This window comes from Procambarus clarkii, chromosome 22, assembly GCF_040958095.1.
Source record: "Procambarus clarkii isolate CNS0578487 chromosome 22, FALCON_Pclarkii_2.0, whole genome shotgun sequence".
In the NCBI taxonomy this organism is placed as follows: domain Eukaryota; kingdom Metazoa; phylum Arthropoda; class Malacostraca; order Decapoda; family Cambaridae; genus Procambarus; species Procambarus clarkii.
The window spans coordinates 23,342,098-23,366,592 of NC_091171.1; the positions used below are offsets into that span (position 1 = coordinate 23,342,098).

At 46.2% G+C, this 24,495-nt stretch overlaps 2 protein-coding genes across 3 annotated transcripts in view; both read right to left on the bottom strand.

Moving 5' to 3' along the window:
- The window catches only part of LOC123757937 (monocarboxylate transporter 9), a 589,339-nt gene that overhangs the window by 526,191 nt on the left and 38,653 nt on the right, over positions 1–24,495 (bottom strand). The gene's annotated exons all lie outside the window — the stretch shown is intronic.
- On the bottom strand, positions 12,627–14,165 carry LOC123760708 (seminal vesicle major clotting proteins-like). Its single transcript, XM_045746495.1, has one exon. The coding sequence runs from the start codon at positions 14,163–14,165 to the stop codon at positions 12,627–12,629; it is 1,539 nt and encodes a 512-aa protein (XP_045602451.1).

Sequence of the window (24,495 nt, forward strand, 5' to 3'; positions counted from 1 at the left end):
TAACACCTGTAGTAAGTATATAGACCAAGTTAGGTCTATATACTTACAATATACCCGGGTCATATTTAAAACAGGTGCTGCACATGTTCGTCCTGCTATAGTATTGTCAGCAATTTTACATTATAAATGGTGGTGCCAGAGCACAGGTTCCCAAACTGGGGGGCCAAATACCCCCCCCCCCCCCGGGAGGTGGGCATTTTTGCAATATGTAGGGGGCCATAAGGTGAGGTGGCAGTGGTGCCACCTCACTGCCAGTGAGGCTTCTGGCACTGCAGTGCCACGCTTGCCAGTGGCAAAATGCCACTGCCTCACCTTACCAGTGGTGTCCTCTGGTCATGGTACCAGAGGACACCAGACGGGGACCGAGAGCAGAGGGCCAATAATAAGGACACTATGTAAAAAGGGGTTAATGACCGAAAAGCGTCTGGGAACTACCGTGTTAGAGGGGTAGTAACAATTCGTCCTCAGACGCTTCGGTACCAGTCGTGCGAGAGGATCATAAAGTAATTATCAGAAGAATACACTAAGCCAATATGACTATACAGCCCTTGAGAGGGATGAGGAGAGACTAAGAGCGGGGAACCCATTAAGAGGTGAAGAGGCGGTACCTAACTACTCACCACCAGCCACCAACACCGTCAGACACTGCATCAAACGAGGTCGTCGCGTCTATCGATCAGTAAAGCTGTTTGGTAAGCGGAATTTTACAAAGGTCTTCAAAGGTTAAAGGAAATGTATTTCATTTACACAGCAATAGGACTTTCTATATTCCCATGGTAGGAAGAAGACAGAAAGCTTAGGACAAGCATCAGAGAGCAACAGGTGTTGCTCGAGCGCCTTGAACCCCATTATGTGATATAGTAGCTTCATCTTTTGCTTATTTTGTTGCTATTGTTTATGTCTTGATTATGTACTATAGTAAGTACCATTGCATGCAATAATTAATGTTGCGTATATGCTGTATGAGTGCCAACCATGACATGCTGTTTTAGCTCCGGGTCGACTCTTAATATAGTTTTTGTTTCCAATTACGCTCTAAAAATGGCACACACACAAGGGACCGTTGTGTGTACGCGTCGACCTAATCAAAGGTCCTGTAGTGACTATCATAGATCCATCTTTGCTTAAAGCAAGATGGATCTGCTGCCACAGACAAGCTGAAACATGAAACTATATCTCCCACACGCGGGTGAATAACTGTGAACCAGTTATTCAAGAGAAATTAAGTTATATAGAAATACAAAGTCCAACATCGCTCTGTCCGCGGTTAAGACAGGAGTTCCGGACCACGAGACAGGAACCCAATACAATACCTGCTCTGTCTCCCTCACATTTTCAGTTGACCAATGTTTCTAACTGAAATTTCAAGAGCGAATTTGTCCTTAGGTTTTAACTGATTAGTGACAAAACAACATTAGGGCGATTGAGGGAAGGTATCTCCCACCTCCTGTCACACAATTTCACGAGACACTAAATTGTTTAGTTGTCTTTTCCTCTCTGTCTTTCTCCCGCCCCCACAATCCTCTCTCTCTCTCTCTCTCTCTCTCTCTCTCTCTCTCTCTCTCTCTCTCTCTCTCTCTCTCTCTCTCTCTCCTCTCCACAACCTCGCCCCCTTCTCCATCTCAGGTATCGACAGGGATATTTAGAATCAAAGTTACAGTGGAGGTGAGGGTGAAATAGAGGCCAGTAAGGCACCTCCCCGCACTTACCTACACCGTCTCCACGCTCACTCCAACACTTCACTTCCTTGATTAACTGGTTCGGTTTGCCAGTGCAGACCACTGATCACATGCCTCTGTATGACTAACCCTCCTGCGAGAGGGAGACTCAGTATCACTGCTGCCTTATTCATTCTTGTGTTGATGATATCCTCGTAATGCACCCAGAGTCTGTCAGTGCAGACTACTTATCACGTGCCTCTGTATGACTAACCATCCTGTGTGATGGGGATTTGTTAGTATCACGTAGCTAGCTTTTTGACACCCAGTACTCCCATCATAGTCTAGGGAAGCTGCACAAGTGCAGATGTACATAATGTATTAAAAAAAAACCGGTTAATGGACATCCATATTTGAATCACTCGTATTTGAAACTATGGTGGAAGGCTAGTAACTTCTTCTTCAGATTTGAATATTGAAATAGACACAATCATTCATTCATGTAGACAGATAATACAACAAATGAATTTACTGGAGACAAATTAAAAGCAGGGGAGGAAATTATAAAATCACAAGTGTGAATTTATTTAAAGAAACATTAATAAATGAGAACGATCCTATAGCACTTGAATGATCTTCCGCAATAAGGCAATTAACCTGGAATAGAATGTATACATACTGAACACCTCCGGAGGTTACACCCACTGTACTTGGTCAGTCCACTCCACCAGGGACCTGTACTTAACAGCAAGTCTAATAACCCTTTTCCACAGTCGTTAACAGCCGAAGACCTATACTCATCACTGGCTCCATCACCATACTCATCACTGGCTCCTTCACCATACCCATCACTGGCTCCTTCACCATACTCATCACTGGCTCCATCACCATACTCATCACTGGCTCCTTCACCATACCCATCTCTGGCTCCATCACCATACTCATCACTGGCTCCTTCACCATACCCATCACTGGCTCCGTCACCATACCCATCACTCCCTCCATCATGATACCCCATCACTCCCTCCATCACCATACCCATCACTGGCTCCGTCACCATACCCATCACTCCCTCCATCATGATACCCCATCACTCCCTCCATCACCATGCCCATCACTCCCTCCATCACCATACCCATCACTCCCTCCATCACCATACCCATCACTCCCTCCATCACCATACCCATCACTCCCTCTATCACCATACCCATCACTCCCTCCATCACCATACCCATCACTCCCTCCATCACCATACCCATCACTCCCTCTATCACCATACCCATCACTCCCTCCATCACCATACCCATCACTCCCTCCATCACCATACCCATCACTCCCTCCATCACCATACCCATCACTCCCTCTATCACCATACCCATCACTGGCTCCGTCACCATATCCATCACTCCCTCCATCACCATACCCATCACTCCCTCCATCACCATACCCATCACTCCCTCTATCACCATACCCATCACTGGCTCCGTCACCATACCCATCACCCCTCCATCACCATACCCATCACTCCCTCTATCACCATACCCATCACTCCCTCCATCACCATACCCATCACTCCCTCTATCACCATACCCATCACTGGCTCCGTCACCATACCCATCACTCCCTCTATCACCATACCCATCACTCCCTCCATCACCATACCCATCACTCCCTCCATCACCATACCCATCACTCCCTCCATCACCATACCCATCACTCCCTCCATCACCATACCCATCACTCCCTCCATCACCATACCCATCACTGGCTCCGTCACCATACCCATCACTCCCTCCATCACCATACCCATCACTCCCTCCATCACCATACCAAGATGCTTTCCAAATAAATTTCTATACTCCGCCTCCAACAAGTTAGTACTGAACTATCATAATTTGAGACCAACTATCCAAGTGTTGCTTAACAAGCGTCCATTTGAAGGGTAAACCAGAGGCTTTCTGGACATTTATTATTATTATTGTTTCAGCTACTGGGAACAACTAGTTCCAAGTAGCACGGTCTATGGTGATCCCGGAGTGGACTTACCTGGCAAAATGTGAACATTTTGGTGGTCCATCACTACATGTTGGTACTCTTGGTGGTCCATCACAGCATGTTGGTACTCTTGGTGGTCCATCACTACATGTTGGTACTCTTGGCGGTCCATCACTACATGTTGGTACTCTTGGCGGTCCATCACAACATGTTGGTACTCTTGGCGGTCCATCACAAACATGTTGGTACTCTTGGTGGTCCATCACATGTTGGTACTCTTGGCGGTCCATCACTACATGTTGGTACTCTTGGCGGTCCATCACTACATGTTGGTACTCTTGGCGGTCCATCACAACATGTTGGTACTCTTGGTGGTCCATCACATGTTGGTACTCTTGGTGGTCCATCACTACATGTTGGTACTCTTGGTGGTCCATCACAACATGTTGGTACTCTTGGTGGTCCATCACAACATGTTGGTACTCTTGGCGGTCCATCACAACATGTTGGTACTCTTGGTGGTCCATCACAACATGTTGGTACTCTTGGCGGTCCATCACTACATGTTGGTACTCTTGGTGGTCCATCACAACATGTTGGTACTCTTGGCGGTCCATCACAACATGTTGGTACTCTTGGCGGTCCATCACAACATGTTGGTACTCTTGGTGGTCCATCACATGTTGGTACTCTTGGTGGTCCATCACTACATGTTGGTACTCTTGGTGGTCCATCACAACATGTTGGTACTCTTGGCGGTCCATCACTACATGTTGGTACTCTTGGTGGTCCATCACAACATTTTGGTACTCCTGGTGGTCCATCACTACATGTTGGTACTCCTGGTGGTCCATCACTACATGTTGGTACTCTTGGTGGTCCATCACAACATGTTGGTACTCTTGGCGGTCCATCACAACATTTTGGTACTCCTGGTGGTCCATCACAACATGTTGGTACTCTTGGTGGTCCATCACAACATGTTGGTACTCTTGGCGGTCCATCACTACATGTTGGTACTCTTGGTGGTCCATCACTACATGTTGGTACTCCTGGTGGTCCATCACAACATTTTGGTACTCCTGGTGGTCCATCACAACATTTTGGTACTCTCGACCAAATAGTTACTGTATGTACCCTCATACCAGGAGGGCTTGTGTCTGTCTCCCTCCAAATCCTCAATAATACATCGACATCATACGCGCTTAGCGTATGCGTTAAGGGCAGATCACCGCTTACGAACGACACAATAAAGCATATATAAAATGTCAATTCACTCACCTTAACTAACTTTTACTTGACTGTCAAAGGTAAAAAATACCAAAGGTATACAAATATTTTACCTGGACACACTATTGTCCAATAAAAATACCCTCAGAACACCTGGCCACATTACTAAGAAAAAAAACGACGTGCCCACCAGATTAATAAAATAACTTCTCTCTCCAAAGCCTACTGTATTTGGAAATAATTAATATATAACCAAATTTTATACAATTGTAGGAGACCTTGAGGCAAAGGGTTTCAAAAGTGTGTGTTGATTGCTTACGACTGGGATTAGAGGGTCCTAATTCAAGAGTCGTGAATTAGGCTACGGCCGCTGTTTCTGTTCATCTCCTGCTAATTGCCTTCGTTGTAGTAGAGAATTTAGTAGTTAGGATGTTTGACAATTAAGATATGTGTGTTTAAATAAATCACACACCTGTAATTTAACAAAATATTTCTATCTGCTTTTAATTTTAATATTTGATTAATTTTTAGATTAAAATCATTTTTATATGCAATTAATTATATTATTAATTTTTTATATTCAATTAATTTAAGATTCAATTAATTTTTAGACTCAATTAACATTTATATTCAATTAATTGAGTATATATTTGGTTATATTATCAAATAATTTTCCTTTTTTCAAATTTGTTATTTAATAAAGTCACTGGCACTGATTTAAAATACAAAATCAATAAAATAAATTGTACTCAACCAAACAACAGTCTGAAAAAAAACACAGATTCAGAACTAGCTTCCCAATAACCTGTTCTAATCAGCGAGCCACTCTATTAAGCAAGTAACTGAATTAACATTGAATACATTGAATACAATTGAATACAATTAAACATTGCGTATGGAGGAGATGAGACGAGATGTACTTGATATTCAGTGATACAGTGAGAAATTAAGCGAGTGTCAAGGACAGTTTAAGTGAGCGATGCGGGGTGCAGTCTAACAATTAATTAGATTAGTTTAATGAATGTGTATATAAGGATTGTATGTCGCCAGAGACATGTGAATGCTGTATCCGACATTAAAGGATCTGTATTTTCTGTGAGATTGGTGAGTTATTGTATGGATTGCTTGTGTTCTAGAGTAGTCACGGAATATCCGAGTTAATAATTCAAGCTTTACCCGCGTTACAGCGATAGCTGGAGCTGTGGTGGTGATATTGGTAGAGATAGACGGTGGTGATAGTGATGGAGGTAGGGGGGTGGCGATAGTGATGGAGGTAGGGGTGGTGATAGTGATGATGGCGATGGGGGTGATAATGGTGGGGTGACAGTGGTGGTAATGGTAGTGGTCAAGGGTAGCGGTAGTACGGACTGCAGTGGTAGTGGCGATGAACGTGATAGTGACAGTGGTATCACTGGTGAGGGAGGTACAAGAGGTATTATGGTAGTGGTTGTGGTGACGAACCTAACCAACCCCCTCTCCTGGTTCCATGCTAGAGCTTAAAACCCCATGGTACTGATTAGACCAAAGACATTCAAAATTTAATTACCAATGATATTTAACATTTCTTCAAGTGAAAAAAAAAAATAAGTCTCGAAAGAATCACCGGAAACGTCTTTTCAAGGCTCTTTCATCTGTATTTCTTCCTCGTGACTTCGACGGAGGACAGGAATGTTGAGGATATTTCTAGTCTGTCGAGAAGATTTCCAGTCTCCTACAACGAGTCCCTTTGCTCACCTTAAAGTCACGAGGCTTCTGCACAAGACCTGTGATTTTAGGCATGTCAGTAGAGTGTTTTCTCCGCACTCTTCTGGTTTATTGGTTGAATAACTAATCAACTGGGAGATTCATACCTCTGGCGTGTTAAATATCTTGGGTTAAATCTTAAGGAGTAAACATTATTTTTGTGGATGCTTCAGCTGCAAGCATCACGAGGCTTCGGCCTCGCGTTGCCATTATCCACAACGTAAGGATTCTGTGAACTAAACTTTTGACTCTGAATTGATTTACCGCCACCAGTTTCACTGTGCAGCTGCAGCTCATCCTATGAATTGCCGTGCAGCAGTACAGCTGAAGTCACAAAAAGGTTAAGAACATATCAGGTGATTATAGCACGATATACTAGAGATAAGCCATTTACATAAATTACAATGACTTATCTAAATGTGGCTACCATGTGAATATGTCTAGTATGTCTAAGAAGTAACAACAGAGCATAGGTTTGCTGGACGCTATCTCAAGATGTCTGGATGTGTCACAACCTAAGACTTAGTATTCAAGTGCCAGGAACTGCATCTATGCCAATATTATTATATTTCACATGCTTGACATTGTCATACAAGCTGACCTCACAAGGATACACGAAGTCACAGCCATAGTCTACCTCTGACAACACGAAGACACAGCCATAGTCTACCTCTGACAATACGAAGACACAGCCATAGTCCTACCTGTTACAACACGAAGACACAGCCATAGTCTACCTGTTACAACACGAAGACACAGCCATAGTCTACCTGTTACAACACGAAGACACAGCCATAGTCTACCTGTTACAACACGAAGCCACAGCCATAGTCTACCTGTTACAACACGAAGCCACAGCCATAGTCTACCTCTGACAACATGAAGACACAGCCATAGTCTACCTCTGACAACATCTTGCATTCTACTGAGCATTACTCTATACAAGTCATTCAGAGGGATGATGAATATGCAAATTCATATTTTAAATCCTTTACTCCTCAAAGTATTCTACTTGAACAATATTCAGCGCTTAACATAACATTTTTTGCCCCTAATGTGCTAAAGGTGAAGCCGAGGACCATGTGCATGATCTGTACGTTACTACTTATACTCGCCTCCTTGTGCTTACATAACTGAGCGCCAACTCTTGTGCTCACATGTTGTTTATGTCACCTGTGTGACGCGTGCAAACGATCCCGACACACTAGGACCAAACAGATCTCCATTACGTTAACTTACACTATGATTGATGGCAATAACAGATGTCTGCTGCATTGGTACACAAGCAAGAAATCGACCAAGTAGAGCGTTGAGGACGTGAGTAGTGTGTGTGTCTAGTGCTAATGGGTCGCCTACAGGGAAGTCGGGGTTAATTAACACCTTCACATGTGTAGTCCCAGAGTTAATATGAGTGGCTGCTCTTTGAATCCATCTAGAAACACTAGTTCCAATGCTTTCAACTGATACAATATTGGTTATATTATCACGCACAATCCTATCATAAGGCAGTGATTCATATTATAAACTAGTCGCCTCCGGCGGCAACAATCAAATCAAGCTTCTATCTATTATCCCTTGTTCTGCTGCCCTAGTTCTGAATGTTTTATCTTTGTAAATTTCCTATGTTACTTATCATTATTATGTCCCCCTCCTGTCTCTATCTTCTTTAGTGTGTTGGTCAAGTTCCCTCAGTCTTTCATCGTAGATCAAGTCCTTTACCTCAGGAGCGAGCTGTGTTGTACATCTTTAGACTTTTCTTTTAAGGTGAGGGTTCCATACAGGGGAGGGGGGGGGGAGCTGTATATTCAAGAGCAAGTACAAGTTCAAGTTCAAGTATGTAAGTATGTTTATTGAGACAAAAAAAAAACACATCTCAAAGGTATGGAGTAGCTTAGGCTATTTCTACCTCCGAACAGTATTCAAGAGCGGGCCTTACATGCGGTGTACAGCGCCTGTGGCACTCATGACTCTCTCAGGGAAGTGAGTCACATTGCTCAGCGTCACTATTTCTGAACGCTCTTTATTGTGAACCATCGTGAATGAATCCGAGGTCACGTAGCCGTCGCCTCCTCGGGGAAGGAGAGAGAGAGACGACCATCAACACAGCTTGACTTGCCATGACATGGTAGGAGGAGGCTAGTAGTGAGTTCCCGCGCACACAGACCGGTCAGTAGCTTGGCTTGGTGTGCAGGGGGTAGGCTGGCGAGGTGAAGCACACGAGGACGACGGCCAGTATGGCGCGGCACACGAGGACGACGGCCAGTATGGCGCGGCACACGAGGACGACGGCCAGTATGGCGCGGCACACGAGGACGACGGCCAGTATGGCGCGGCACACGAGGACGACGGCCAGTATGGCGCAGCACACGAGGACGACGGCCAGTATGGCGCGGCACACGAGGACGACGGCCAGTATGGCGCGGCACACGAGGACGACGGCCAGTATGGCGCATACGTCTGACGATATTCTGTTCATGCGTGCTTCTGGCATTATATCTGAGATTATATCTATTCCCAGGTCTCTCCCTTTCTGATACAAGACTATGTCTAATCTTCAGGTTATACCGCTATACATATCTTCTTATTCCTGTTCTAATCTTCAAAACTTTGCATTTGGCTGGGTTAAATTCTACCAGCCATTCTTTAGGTCACTTCTGAATTAGTGTATCCAAATCCGTATCTAGAGCATCACAGATTCTCTCTCTCTCTCTCTCTCTCTCTCTCTCTCTCTTCTCTCTCTCTCTCTCTCCTCTCTCTCTCTCTCTCTCTCTCTCTCTTCACAGTCTCTCTCTCTCTCTCTCTGTGTTCTCTTTTCATTTATTTTGCATTGCCTGCAAACATCAACAAATTGGCCGCCAATAACCTGTCAGGTCATTCATACATATTTGGAACCTGCTTGATACCTGCTTGATGGGGTTCTGGGAGTTCTACTCCCCAAGCCCGGCCCGAGGCCAGGCTTGATTTGTGAGAGTTTGGTCCAACAGGGTGTTGCTTGGAGCGGCCCGCAGGCCCACATATCCACTACAGCCCGGTTGGTCCGGCACTTCTCGACGAAAACTATCTAGAAACAAGATGGGTCATCGCACCGACCCTTTCACTGTAAATCTTTGCTTTTTTAGTCCAAGAGGCCACTCTCTCACCAACTTTAGGACTTTTCAAGCTACACCAGCCTGCTTTTCAAGCATAAGTAGGAGTCTCTTGCGCGGGGCGGTATCACATGCTTTCTGAAAGTCGAGGAAAATGCAATCAGCCCATCCTTCTCGCTCTTGTTTGATTTCCGTCATCTTATTGTAAAACACCAACAAGTTTGTCAAGCACGATGTCGTTTGCTTGAAGCGTGTTGATAATTTGAGACAGAATTGATCTGTTCTAAATGTTATACAAGTCTGCTTCGAATCAGTCTCTAGTAACTTTCAGGAAATACTTGTTAATGATAGTAGTTTAATTTAACGGTTCTTGTCTTCTATCTTGTATACTGGCACCACATTAGCAGTTTTTCCAGCAGTACGGAAATTCTCCCGTTTCCAGAGAGAAATATTATAGCAAAAGGAATGCATAGTGCTTCAGCTGCCTCCTTCAGCATCCAAGGCGAATTTTTTTCTGGTCCTATAGCCTTTTACATCCAATTATTATAGTTGCATTCTTACTTCTGGTGTCACATGCCATGATGTTACAGGACTTTTGCTGTTACTGCCATTTCAGTGAGACTTTTCTGTGGAAGTGCCCGTTCGGTTTGGGCTCTCTTAACTCTAGGGGCAGATCAGGTTCCAGCTTAAATACCTCCTGGAAGTTTTGTTAAGCTTCTTACATACTGATCTTTCTCCTTGTGGCTTCCCTAATTGTTGTTAAGTCTGATCACTTGGTCGTTCACAGTCATCTTTAGCTGTGGAACAGTTTCAGAAGGAACGTAGCCTCGTATGTTGTCATTCTTGTATTGCATTTTTGCCACACTCTCCTATCTAATTTTTGTGCACTAATTTCTGGCCCTTTTTTTTTACAAACATCGTGATTTCCTTCGGTTCTGTGTTTTCTCTATTTCTTAAATGCCCTTTTACTTCTTGTCTTTAACTCCAGGCATTGAAGCATGGACTAATGCTCTTCTTGATTCCCTTATCCCTTGATCACCTTCAATTTCCATCTCATTATGTGTGACGACCAGGTCTAGCCTAGCTGCGTCTCCACCATCCCTCCTTGAGCCTCCTTCCTCATATGTTCCATCAGGAAGTTCCTCCCTATCACTTTGTGTTTGTGTGTACTCACCTAGTTGTCCTTGCGGGGGTTGAGTTCTGGCTCTTGGTCCCGCCTCTCAACCCTCAATCAACTGATGTACAAGATCCTGAGCCTATTGGGCTCTATCATATCTACACTTGAAACTGTGTATGGAGTCAGCCTCCACCACATTACTTCCTAATGCATTCCATTTGTCAACCACTCTGACACTAAAAAAGTTCTTTCTAATATCTCTGTGGCTCATTTGGGCACTCAGTTTCCACCTGTGTCCCCTAGTGTGTGTGCCCCTTGTGTTAAATAACCTGTCTTTATCTACCCTGTCGATTCCCTTGAGAATCTTGAATGTGGTGATCATGTGTGTGTGTGTGTGTGTGTGTGTTTATTTACTAATTGTGCTTGCAGAATCCAGCTACTGGCTCTTGGACCCCGTCTTTCTAACCAATCTATTTTCCTCCATTATGTCTACTATATATATTTCTCTAACACAAACACACATCCTCAGGAAGCAGCCTGTAGCAATTGTCTAACTCCCAGGTACCTATTTACTAGCAGAACAGTTCGTGCATTCTGTTCGACGTTCGTGCATTCGTGCAGGCAGGTCATGAGGACCACTCTGCAAGCACAGTATGCAACACCCGAGCATCGATTCCCATAATCCGCAGCTCCCATCCCCCCTTCCCACCCCCAACCCCCCCCCCCCTCCTCCTGACCTCTGCGTTCCCCAAGGCGTCGTTCACGTGCGCGATTGTGCCACTTAACCAGATATCTTAGAAATACAGTGACCATTACATGAGCTGATCCCTCTGTCGAGACGGTCTGCCACAGCCAACCACGTCTCCCTGACCAGTCTGAAGTATAATCTCTACATGTCTGCCAGCACGAGGGAAGCTGGACTCTTCGACCCCCCTGAGAGGAAGGTAGACTCTTAGACCCCCTAAAAGGAAGCTGGACTCTTCGACCCCCCTGAGAGGAAGGTAGACTCTTAGACCCCCTAAAAGGAAGCTGGACTCTTCGACCCCCCTGAGAGGAAGGTAGACTCTTAGACCCCCTAAAAGGAAGCTGGACTCTTCGACCCCCCTGAGAGGAAGGTAGACTCTTAGACCCCCTAAAAGGAAGCTGGACTCTTCGACCCCCCTGAGAGGAAGGTAGACTCTTAGACCCCCTAAAAGGAAGCTGGACTCTTAGACCCCCCTGAGAGGAAGGTAGACTCTTAGACCCCCTAAAAGGAAGCTGGACTCTGAGACCTCCCTGAGAGGAAGCTGGACTCAGAGGCAACTGTATTATCTCAAGTTAATACAAGTTAATACAAGTTTATCAACTAGAGCACTACAACAACCATATTCGGGAGCTACAGTGAAGAATCTCATTAATTTATTGATTTCCCCCCATCAAATCGAAGGACGGACTTCGATTAAGTCCGACGAGAGTCCTGCTACTGACTAAGTCCGGCTACAGACGAGAGCGCCAGAACAACCCTGAAGAAGAGTTGCTTGAGGGGGTCGTATTGCAGCGAATATTGCAGTTGCAACTGGTGTAGCGAGGGCATGCAACACGTGAGCAGGATGTCCGTGCCCCTGGTTATCATTGACCAAGATGTTGCAACGCCTCGCATCATCTTTCATGCAACCATCTCAAGAGAGCTTCGACTACCTGTGCAAGTACACGCAGTTGGTGAAGATGTGGGGGGGGGGGAAGGGGGGGGGAGATATAGGGGGGAAGGTGGGGGAGGGTTGGGGTGGGGGGGGGGGGACAGTTACCCCCACCACTTGTTTAAACGAACACTACCTCGTTACTAGCATTAACAACCAAAATAGTTTTTAACAATCGAGAAGAAATCCCACATAAACAGCCCTGCAGCCTTGGTTTAACAAGGGACTCTCCAGCAACTTCCCCTCGTCTTCTGACGGTTAGTATTAACAACCATCTAAGAAAAGTATAAGCAAAGGTCGCTCTAGTATCGCCACATACGCTCACGTGGCCAGACACGCTCACGTGGCCAGACACGCTCACGTGGCCAGACACGTTCACGTGGCCAGACACGTTCACGTGGCCAGACACGTTCACGTGGCCAGACACGTTCACGTGGCCAGACACGCTCACGTGGCCAGACACGCTCACGTGGCCAGACACGCTCACGTGGCCAGACACGTTCACGTGGCCAGACACGTTCACGTGGCCAGACACGTTCACGTGGCCAGACACGCTCACGTGGCCAGAAACGCTCACGTGGCTAGAAACACTCACGTGACCAGACACGTTCACGTGGCCAGACACGTTCACGTGGCCAGAAACGCTCACGTGGCCAGAAACGCTCACGTGGCTAGAAACACTCACGTGGCCAGGAACGCTCACGTGGCCAGACACGCTCACGTGGCCAGACACGCTCACGTGGCCAGACACGCTCACGTGGCCAGACACGCTCACGTGGCCAGGAACGCTCACGTGGCCAGACACGCTCACGTGGCCAGACACGCTCACGTGGCCAGACACGCTCACGTGGCCAGACACGCTCACGTGGCCAGGAACGCTCACGTGGCCAGACACGCTCACGTGGCCAGACACGTTCACGTGGCCAGGAACACTCACGTGGCCAGACACGCTCACGTGGCCAGACACGCTCACGTGGCCAGACACGCTCACGTGGCCAGACACGCTCACGTGGCCAGACACGCTCACGTGGCCAGAAACGCTCACGTGGCCAGACACGCTCACGTGGCCAGACACGCTCACGTGGCCAGACACGCTCACGTGGCCAGACACGTTCACGTGGCCAGAAACGCTCACGTGGCCAGAAACGCTCACGTGGCTAGAAACACTCACGTGGCCAGGAACGCTCACGTGGCCAGACACGCTCACGTGGCCAGACACGCTCACGTGGCCAGACACGCTCACGTGGCCAGACACGCTCACGTGGCCAGGAACGCTCACGTGGCCAGACACGCTCACGTGGCCAGACACGTTCACGTGGCCAGGAACACTCACGTGGCCAGACACGCTCACGTGGCCAGACACGCTCACGTGGCCAGACACGCTCACGTGGCCAGACACGCTCACGTGGCCAGACACGCTCACGTGGCCAGACACGCTCACGTGGCCAGACACGCTCACGTGGCCAGACACGCTCACGTGGCCAGACACGCTCACGTGGCCAGACACGCTCACGTGGCCAGACACGCTCACGTGGCCAGACACGCTCACGTGGCCAGACACGCTCACGTGGCCAGAAACGCTCACGTGGCCAGAAACGCTCACGTGGCCAGAAACGCTCACGTGGCCAGAAACGCTCACGTGGCCAGAAACGCGTTCCATTTTCCTTACTCAGACGGTAAACGTGGGAGAATCAACCAGTCCGAAAACTTATGAAAATCGCTGTTATTTTTTTTTTTAATTTCTACCACAAACGTGGCCAGACATTTACAATGCTAACCAGCATATATACATTTTCTTCTGTCCTCCATGGACAGGCTGAGAGATCTGTTAAACATATAGTTCAGTAATTTATTGAACAATCACAGACGGTGGCTGTAATGCTTTCAAAATGCTAACCTACATCGCATATATTACATAACTGATGCAGTGCATAATCAATCTATGGTACAAGTCTATTATGTTACTACGCATTCCAGCTCATTTAGATAATATTTACAGAGTTCAGCATATCTCAACCCAGGAAGAGGGGGGGAGGGAAGGCAGTCAATATGGGACATTCTACAATATAATGTTCATGTTTTCTCTTTCACAAAGTTGACACATGGTGTATTCGACACTTTCACAAAGTTGACACACGGTGTATTCGACACTTTCACAAAGTTGACACACGGTGTATTCGACACTTTCACAAAGTTGACACACGGTGTATTCGACACTTTCACAAAGTTGACACACGGTGTATTCGACACTTTCACAAAGTTGACACATGGTGTATTCGACACTTTCACAAAGTTGACACACGGTGTATTCGACACTTTCACAAAGTTGACACACGGTGTATTCGACACTTTCACAAAGTTGACACACTGTGTATTCGACACTTTCACAAAGTTGGCACACGGTGTATTCGACACTTTCACAAAGTTGACACATGGTGTATTCGACACTTTCACAAAGTTGACACACGGTGTATTCGACATTTGACTTTTGAGAAAGCTGCCAGATACGTCTATATCCCAGGCGTATTCTGGCCACTATAACATCACATTGCCGAGTTCTTTGCTCTATTAGTTCCATATATAAATATCTCCTCGCGATATTTATCATAATGTTTAATGGTGCAGCTTTCAGGTCTTAAGTGAATTTGTTAGGTCAGTAAGATTTTCATCAGATATTTAAGTATTCTCTTTGTCCCTGCTAATAAAATACCCATATTAATTACTACTACTGGTCTACTACACGCTGTCTTTGCAAGCATGTCAACAGTGTCATGCCATGAGATGCCAACTGGTGAATGGTATCCATAGAAATTTAATTTCATATCTATTTTCTCTAGCAGCTGAAACATTAATTCTAATATTACTGACTATTTCTGGGTGTTGCTACTATGTGAGTACAATTACATAAAGTAACTCAGAGTCACAGTATATAATTCCACATCCTTTTACAAATTTAGTGGCAAGGTATATGCCTACAACTTGGGTTTGAGTCGTACTGCTTCAGTCACTGACGCGCTTCACTGCGCTATGAGCGAGATATGATTGTTTAAATATATTACAAGCACATCCGGTACATCTTCCACCTTCATCTACGTCGGTACAGCATTGAGTTACACATCGTTACCCCATAACCTGAGCACTCTCAAGTATGCTTGTAACTGTTAACTGTTGTAATAACATAGCGTATGCACCGTCTTTCTTGGGGGGGGGGGGCATTTACGATATCAAATAATAGACCTCAGCTATCCCATACATTAATTAGATAACCACATCTCTAGGGTATGAAAGGAACCGCCCGGAGAGAGCTTCCCGCGCGCTGCCTTACAAGCGACTAAAACCGTTAGTATATTCTACCTTAAACACATTTCATAACACTTACTAAGGCGCGTCTGGGATCATCCCGGGCGTAGGTTTCGAACCTTCATCACGGCCCTTGTTGATTTCTACATTTCATAAATACGATTCTTGTTTTTTTCTTTTTTTCTTTTTGCATCTGTACACTAGAGAATTCAGTTGCGAACATTTAGGCAATTATTTTTAGTTATAACCCAATACATAACCTAGAAAACGCGAATTTATTATAAACATCTTTCACATCCCTGAGCAGGGGGGGGGGGCGGGAAGCCCTGAGCGGGGCCCCAAGAAGCCCCAAGAAGCCCCCAAAACGTATACAGTCGGGAACACGTTCAGAGGTCGCACCGCCAGCTTTAACAAAGATATCAACAAAATCTCATAACCTAACGTCTATATTGATCAATGGAGATCAATATTAACCAAATTGATCTCCAATAACAACAACATCGCCCCCCCCCCCCCCCGCGGCCGGCACTAACCAAACATCTCGCCAAGCGTCAAGCCCAACCACTACGACGCGACAGGAACCAATAAACACGTGTGAGACAAGGCCATCGCTGGCAAAATTTCCAGTTTCTCGCTTCAAGAGCATCGGGTTAAAAGGAAAAGATCCAGTTTTTGGTACAATAAAAACGAGGAGGGGAAAGAGGAGAAGAAAATGGGGAGAAATATGAGGAGAATAAAGAGGAGATAGAAAACAAGTATAATGAAAGCAGTAGATATACAGAAGGGGAAGAGTAGGAGGACAAGGAGTATGCTGAAGCTGAAAATGTAAAGATTGGAGAAGGTCACGGACAGTGATGCTGTAGGAGGCAGTGATGCTGCAGGAGGCAGAGACAGTGATGCTGCAGGAGGCAGAGACAGTGATGCTGCAAGAGGCAGAGACAGTGATGCTGTAGGAGGCAGAGACAGTGATGCTGCAGGAGGCAGAGACAGTGATGCTGCAGGAGGCAGAGACAGTGATGCTGCAGGAGGCAGAGACAGTGATGCTGCAGGAGACAGAAACAGTGATGCTGCAGGAGACAGAAACAGTGATGCTGCAGGACAGAGACAGAGATGCTGCAGGAGGCAGAGACAGAGACACAGATGCTGCAGGAGGCAGAGACAGTGATGCTGCAGGAGACAGAGACACGGATGCTGCAGGAGACAGAGACAGTGATGCTGCAGGAGACAGAGACACGGATGCTGCAGGAGGCACAGACAGTGATGCTGCAGGAGGCACAGACAGTGATGCTGCAGGAGGCAGAGACAGTGATGCTGCAGGAGGCAGAGACAGTGATGCTGCAGGAGACAGAGACAGATGCTGTAGGAGACAGAGACACAGATGCTGCAGGAGACAGAGACACAGATGCTGCAGGAGACAGAGACAGTGATGCTGCAGGAGACAGAGACAGATGCTGTAGGAGACAGAGACAGTGATGCTGCAGGAGACAGAGACACAGATGCTGCAGGAGACAGAGACAGTGATGCTGCAGGAGACAGAGACACGGATGCTGCAGGAGACAGAGACAGTGATGCTGCAGGAGACAGAGACAGTGATGCTGCAGGAGACAGAGACACAGATGCTGCAGGAGACAGAGACACGGATGCTGCAGGAGACAGAGACACAGATGCTGCAGGAGACAGAGACAGTGATGCTGCAGGAGACAGAGACAGTGATGCTGCAGGAGACAGAGACAGTGATGCTGCAGGAGGCAGAGACACGGATGCTGCAGGAGACAGAGACACGGATGCTGCAGGAGACAGAGACAGTGATGCTGCAGGAGACAGTGATGCTGCAGGAGACAGAGACAGTGATGCTGCAGGAGACAGAGACACAGATGCTGCAGGAGACAGAGACACGGATGCTGCAGGAGACAGAGACAGTGATGCTGCAGGAGACAGAGACAGTGATGCTGCAGGAGACAGAGACAGTGATGCTGCAGGAGACAGAGACAGTGATGCTGCAGGAGGCAGAGACAGTGATGCTGCAGGAGGCAGAGACATTCCCTTCCTTAAATCTATCCATCCCTGTCCACTCTTATATAATCTAGGTACACCACTATTATCTTGAGAATACTTGAAACCACTACCCAGGGCCAGCATGACAGAGGTCTTACGGAAACTGTTCTAGCAATCAAAAGAACCTGTTTATTTCCCTTGATTTTAATGCTAGAAGAACAGTGGCAATTTTCCAGCTGCCTCGTACCTCTCCTATTTTCAATTTGACATATTGTATATCATCAAGAGGTGTGCATATGTATAATACATATAACCCGTGTGTCTGCTTCCCAGTGTCAGGACTGATACGTGCCGAGTTTGGTGTTTTTGTAATGGTTCCTCCAGCATTAGTGAGATGGTAGAATACATACACAGTAATTACACACATATTACAGAGCCTGAAAATTAAGCCGTAATTGTAGACAGTTGGTGGCCTTAGCTCTCCGTTAGGACCCTGTAATTAGCGTAGTTTATTGTACATAACTAGAGGTCACTCAGCAACTATGTCTGAAATAGCAAGGAAAAGTTCCATAACTTGAAAAAGTATAGCAGGGTATTAATTGCGATAAATCTGACCTGAATGAGTAGCGGTAATTTAAATAAGGTTAAATAAGCTCTATCTATTAACCCAACAAACTTTGTAAAATCTCTTTATGTATGTACCTTACCTAAGTAAACATTTATTATTTATTTATTTATTTATTATAATAATATTTAGTAATTTCTTACTAATCAGAAAGCCCTCCAAGCTTCATTTTAGCTCCAACAGCTAAACACCAACTCTCCAGACTCAACAACACGAAAACCTTTAAGTCACCGTGGAGCAACTTATGCCCCCCCCCCCACCCTCCACCCCAGGAGCCAGCACAGGACACCAATCCAGTAACTTCCACAATCTCGGTTTTCTTCGACGGCTGGGGAATGGGTGAGATTAATATTCCGCCAAGCACACACCGAAACTACGACGTTGGTACAACGTTCGAACAAGTTTTAACACCTCCTAACCAGTTATAACAACTAATATAGCAAGATATAGCAACGTTCTAATACGTCATAAACACGTTAAGCCAAGTTGTAACAACTTTATTACAAGTTGTAACCTGTACTTGAGGTCGATCTCGAACCCATTGTTGATGTGACGACTTATATTGAATTTTGTAACTAGCTCATCAAGATTGTAACTTGCTTAGCTAAATGAATTGTGGGGTTCAGTCCCTGAGCCCATTATGTGCCTCTGTCACCCTTTCCACTACCGCCCACAAGATGGGTATGGGGTGCATAATAAATGAACTAAACTAAACTGTAACAAGCGGAAAATAGAGACAGTTTCGGTTTGTGTTTCCAGGGAAGTGTGGGGAGACTAAACAAATATTTAATATTGTATCGGTTTATTAATGTCCCACAGTCCCCAAGTGGGCATATGAAGGCATACACGACGTTGGTTTATGGTGAAACGTAAAGAAAGGTGAAGCGCCATGCAACCTCTGAAGAGTCAACTAACACAACACATGTACCCCCTACCTACCTTGAGGCTACCTTGAGGTGCTTCCGGGGCTTAGTGTCCCCGCGGCCCGGTCGTCGACCAGGCCTCCTGGTTGCTGGACTGATCAACCAGGCTGTTAGACGCGGCTGCTCGCAGCCTGACGTATGAGTCACAGCCTGGTTGATCAGGCTGTTGATCAGGCCCTATTAGACTGTTTTACAGGAACTTCTTTTCGACGGCTCATAAAACGGAGGAAAGTGTCCTGAAATATTTTATTAATAAGAACGTTATCCCTACAGACAAAAATCAGAAAATACAATTGACAATTTACTACAAAAACAACAAAATGGCCAACCTACTCATGAAGAACTCCCCAGACACCAAACAGAACGCCTTGAAGGAAACCAACGTCGTCTATGCCTTCACATGTCCACTTGGGGACTGTAAGCCCCAAAGAACTCAGTATATAGTCAAGACAACAACGTCTCTTTCTAGGCGATTAACAATGCACAAACAACAAGGCTCCATCAAGAACATATAATCTCTAATAAACGAGATGTATTTATTGCTTATCTCAATAAACATACTTGAACTTGAACGTGATCTCTTCTCACAACCAGACTATCACCAGAGAAATCTTAACAAACAACACAGAAATCATTGATAGATACAGCAATAGCAGGAGACTCGACATCAGCGAGGCACTACACATCAAAAAGTCAACACTTCAAGACCCCGAAGCAATATAGAAGCAGCAAGAGAAAGTATGGGCCAATAGGCCTTCTGCAGTTACTTTCATTCTTATGTCTTTCATACCCATTTAATACCCACCTCACCCAAAACATTTGTGTCATATCACCTCACCCAAAACAAATAAAAAGCATGATGTATGTTATGTGTAAACCAAGTCTTTGAAAATGTAAGAAGCCTTACGAAACGCTTTCAGGCGTCAGACCAAAATAAAAATGTAAAAAATGAATTTTGGAGAGTTAATTTTTCAATTACCTTCGACAGTGAAGAGAAACGTAAGAAATATTGAGAAGATTCGTGTTAGAATTATAAATCTTACCCTACCCTTTCGGTCACATTCAACAACATTATATATGTATATATATTATATATATATATATATATATATATATATATATATATATATATATATATATATATATATATATATATATATATATGTTAGCAACCCCAATCCCAATGTCGGCAACTGGCACGCGTCTCACACCACACGCCCTCCGAATTGCTGTGGCCCTCCGCCTTGCTGCCCCAATCCACACCAAATATAGGTGTATTTGCGGCGAGGTGGTGGCTGACAGGTACGGCCACCATGACCTACTCTACCAAAGCACAGGGGGATGGCACTCGAGGCACAGTGAAGTTAACGACATCATCAAGAGGAGTCTCACCACAGCTGGATGCCCAGCTGAAAGAGAGCCCCGTTACCTAACGCCCTGTAACACTGATGCTCTTATTGGTCGCCCAGATGGTAACACAGTGAACCCCTGGAAGAATGGCAAGCAGTTGGTGTGGGACTACACGTGCCTAACAACCCTGGCTAACACCTACATTGACTTCAGTGTTGCACAAGCAGGTGGCGCTGCCACTGACAGGGAATCAGCCAAATCACGTAAGTACAGAGAACTGGATCACCACTACAATTTTGTCCCCATTGCTTCTGAGACACTCGGCGCCTGGGATAAGAGTGCCACCAGTTTTTTTAAGGAACTGGGTTCTAGGCTAATTGAAACGACAAGGGACCCTAGAGCTACCACCTTCCTTTTCCAGCGCCTCAGCGTGGCGATACAGAGGGGAAATGCACACTGCATTCAGGGTTCCTGCCCGCCATCTGAGGAGCTGGAGGAACTCGACAACTTATGATAATCATCTTTGTCCCCAATACGTAACCCCATAAAGCTGCCGCTAGAACAGTTAGGCAGGCAGCAGCCGACATGCTGAAGCCAAAACAGCTCTGGTTTGGCATGCCCCAAGAGTGTGAGGCAGCGGCTCATGCAGCTAGAGCCTACATTACCAACATCGTGCAATGTTGGCAATGTTGGGCAGGAGACAGTGCCATTATGACTATATAGCACCTGGAAGGGATGAGGATAAGGATTTGGGATGGGACGGGGGGATAAAGAATGGTACCCAACCACTTGGACGGTCGGGGATTGAACGCCGACCTGCAAGAAGCGAGACCGTCACTCTACCATCCAGTCCAAGTGGTAGAGAGAGAGAGAGAGAGAGAGAGAGATGGAATGCAAGATACAGAGGAATCACGAGTACGAAGAGAAAAACTGAAAAGATAAGAGAAAACTGAGAAGGTGGAAAAATTGAGACGTATACTGAAAAAAATCCGACACTCTGAAGGAAAGGACACACTGGAAAATAAAGTGAGCAGAAGTGTGAGGTGCAGGGAAACAGAAAGGGGTTGGGAGGGAGTGAATGAAGTGGAGAAAATTAAATGACCATTAATAGATAAGAAGGAAATGAGGGTAGACGGGGTGGAGCAGGCTTATACTAAGAGGGTCAGAAAAGTAAACAGCAACAGAGAAGAGGAGGGACGGGACAAACAAGAAGACAGAGGACGGAGAACCAATGATTTGGAGGTAAAGGAGACAGCTGCCTGCAGCACCAGAGGACTGCGGCCGGCACGCAGCTGCAGCCGGCGGCCGGCACGCAGCTGCAACCTGCTAGGCTAGAGGTCGCTAGTGAGCGGTTGCTAGGACGCGTTGCTAGGGGCCCACAGTCTTCCGTGATTATTGCCGCCTCCACCAGCTGCTCCACACTTGTCTCAGCCGCCTCCACCAGCTGCTCCACACTTGTCTCAGCCGCCTCCACCAGCTGCTCCATACCTGCCTCCATCAGCTGTTCCACACCTCAAGAGGATGTATCAAGAGGATAACATCAGCAGCATATGCCAGGTTGGCTAACATAAGAACGGCCTTTAGAAACTTGTGTAAGGAATCTTTCAGAACATTATATACCACATATGTCAGACCAATCCTGGAGTATGCGGCTCCAGCATGGAGTCCATATCTAGTCAAGCATAAGACTAAACTGGAAAAGGTTCAAAGGTTTGCCACCAGACTAGTACCCGAGCTGAGAGGTATCAGCTACGAGGAGAGACTACGGGAATTGAACCTCACTTCGTTGGAAGACAGAAGAGTTAGGGGGGACATGATCACCACATTCAAGATTCTCAAGGGAATCGACAGGGATGATAAAGATAGGCTATTTAACACAAGGGGCACACGCACTAGGGGACACAGGTGGAAACTGAGTGCCCAAATGAGCCACAGAGATATTAGAAAGAACTTTTTTAGTGTGAGAGTGGTTGACAAATGGAATGCATTAGGAAGCAATGTGGTGGAGGCTGACTCCATACACAGTTTCAAGTGTAGATATGATAGAGCCCAATAGGCTCAGGAACCTGTACACCTGTTGATTGACGGTTGAGAGGCGGGACCAAAGAGCCAGAGCTCAACCCCCCGCAAGCACAACTAGGTGAGTACAACTAGGTGAGTACCTGCCTCGGCCGCTTCCACCAGCTGTTCCACACCTGTCTCAGCCACTGCAGCCCCCGCTAAACAGATGCAAACAGAAATACTTTGAAACTCAGAAAAAAAAATTACGCTTTGGAAAATGTGTTTGAGGGTGCGGGTAACTTGGGACAGTGGTCCCAAGTTATGGAAAAGACTGCAGTGAAAAGCGCGCGCCTGCAGGAACGAGCCTAAGAGGATTAAGCCGCAGACCCAACTTCCAAGAGCGGGATCAGATTCTTCTACGCCTGAATCATTCTCCTCCACGCGCACAACCTGATCCCCTGAACGTGACTGGTGGGGGCAATTTTTGGTTTACACAAAAGTAAACGTCCTATAAATGGACATTACATTGTGTGTTTTATTTTATCGGTGCTGGAATATTGTCTTGGTCGAGCCAGGGTTCACAACCAGGTATCAACCACGTATTGAACACATGATCAATCTCCTTCATTTTGGTGAGATCAATACATCCTGTCCCCCATCCCCCCTAACCCATATGTCACTTAAACATACACTTATTGATGACCAGACCACACACTAGAAATTGAAGAGACGACGACGTTTCGGTCCGTCCTCGACTTGAGAATCGACTTGAGAATGGTCCAGGACGGACCGAAACGTCGTCGTCTCTTCAATTTCTAGTGTGTGGTCTGGTCATCATACTTCAGCCACGTTATTGTGACTCATCGCCTGCATACACTTATTCACAAATGCATATACACGCAAAATACCAAAATTGAAGTTACAAGTATGGGAGCTGTATGTGTGCAACTTACCCGCCTTCAGGGAACGTCGCTTTTCGATCGTATATGCGTTATATAAGGCGAACAATTGTCGTACTGGAAAATGGAAGCGGCTGGCGTAAATGACGTACTGTCCCGTTTTCTGTTTTGGGTCCTCTGGTAGGTTAGGATTAGACACTTTAAATTGACCGTTTTCTTGACGTTGGTAAACCGTAGGAAGACCGGGCTGCTCTATGTGATAAAAGCTGCAACATTATGCAGACTCCTTGCTACAGTTTTCAGTTCAACTAAAAATGGGGGGAACTATCACAGACGTGTAAAGCAGGTACTGAGGTCAATATATAAGTAAGGAGAACGACAGGAGCCAGGGACCATCTGGTCACCACTTGGTCCGGGAGACATCTCCCGTCACGCAGGGTGCAGTCGCGCCTCCACAGATCTCCAGTATCATCTATTGATACTGGTAATGGCTCAAAAGGGCCACCACTTACGGGCTATTCATGCCCGTGCCACCTCTTGGGTGGCTTAATCTTCATCAATCATCAATCAGGAGCCAGGGAGCTGCCGACCGGTATCAATAACAACCATCCTCTGCAGCGTATCACAAACACTAACTAAAAGAAGACTCGTAAAGCACTTGGAAAATATTACAATTCGTGTTCAAAGCTCTGCCTGGCTTCACCGCTGCACGGCGAGGGGGGGGAGTATTATCAGGAGAAAGCGCCAAGCCATTACGACTATATAGCACTTGGAAGGGGTCAGGATAAGGATTTGGGATGGGACGGAGAGAGGGAAGGAATGGTGCCCAACCACTTAGACAGTCGGGAATTGAACGCCGACCTGCATGAGGCGAGAGCGTCGCTCTACCGTCCAGCC

Coding starts and splice junctions, on each gene's coding strand:
- LOC123760708 (XM_045746495.1), bottom strand. CDS start 14,165: ATGGAACGCGTTTCTGGCCACGTGAGCGTTTCTGGCCACGTGAGCGTT.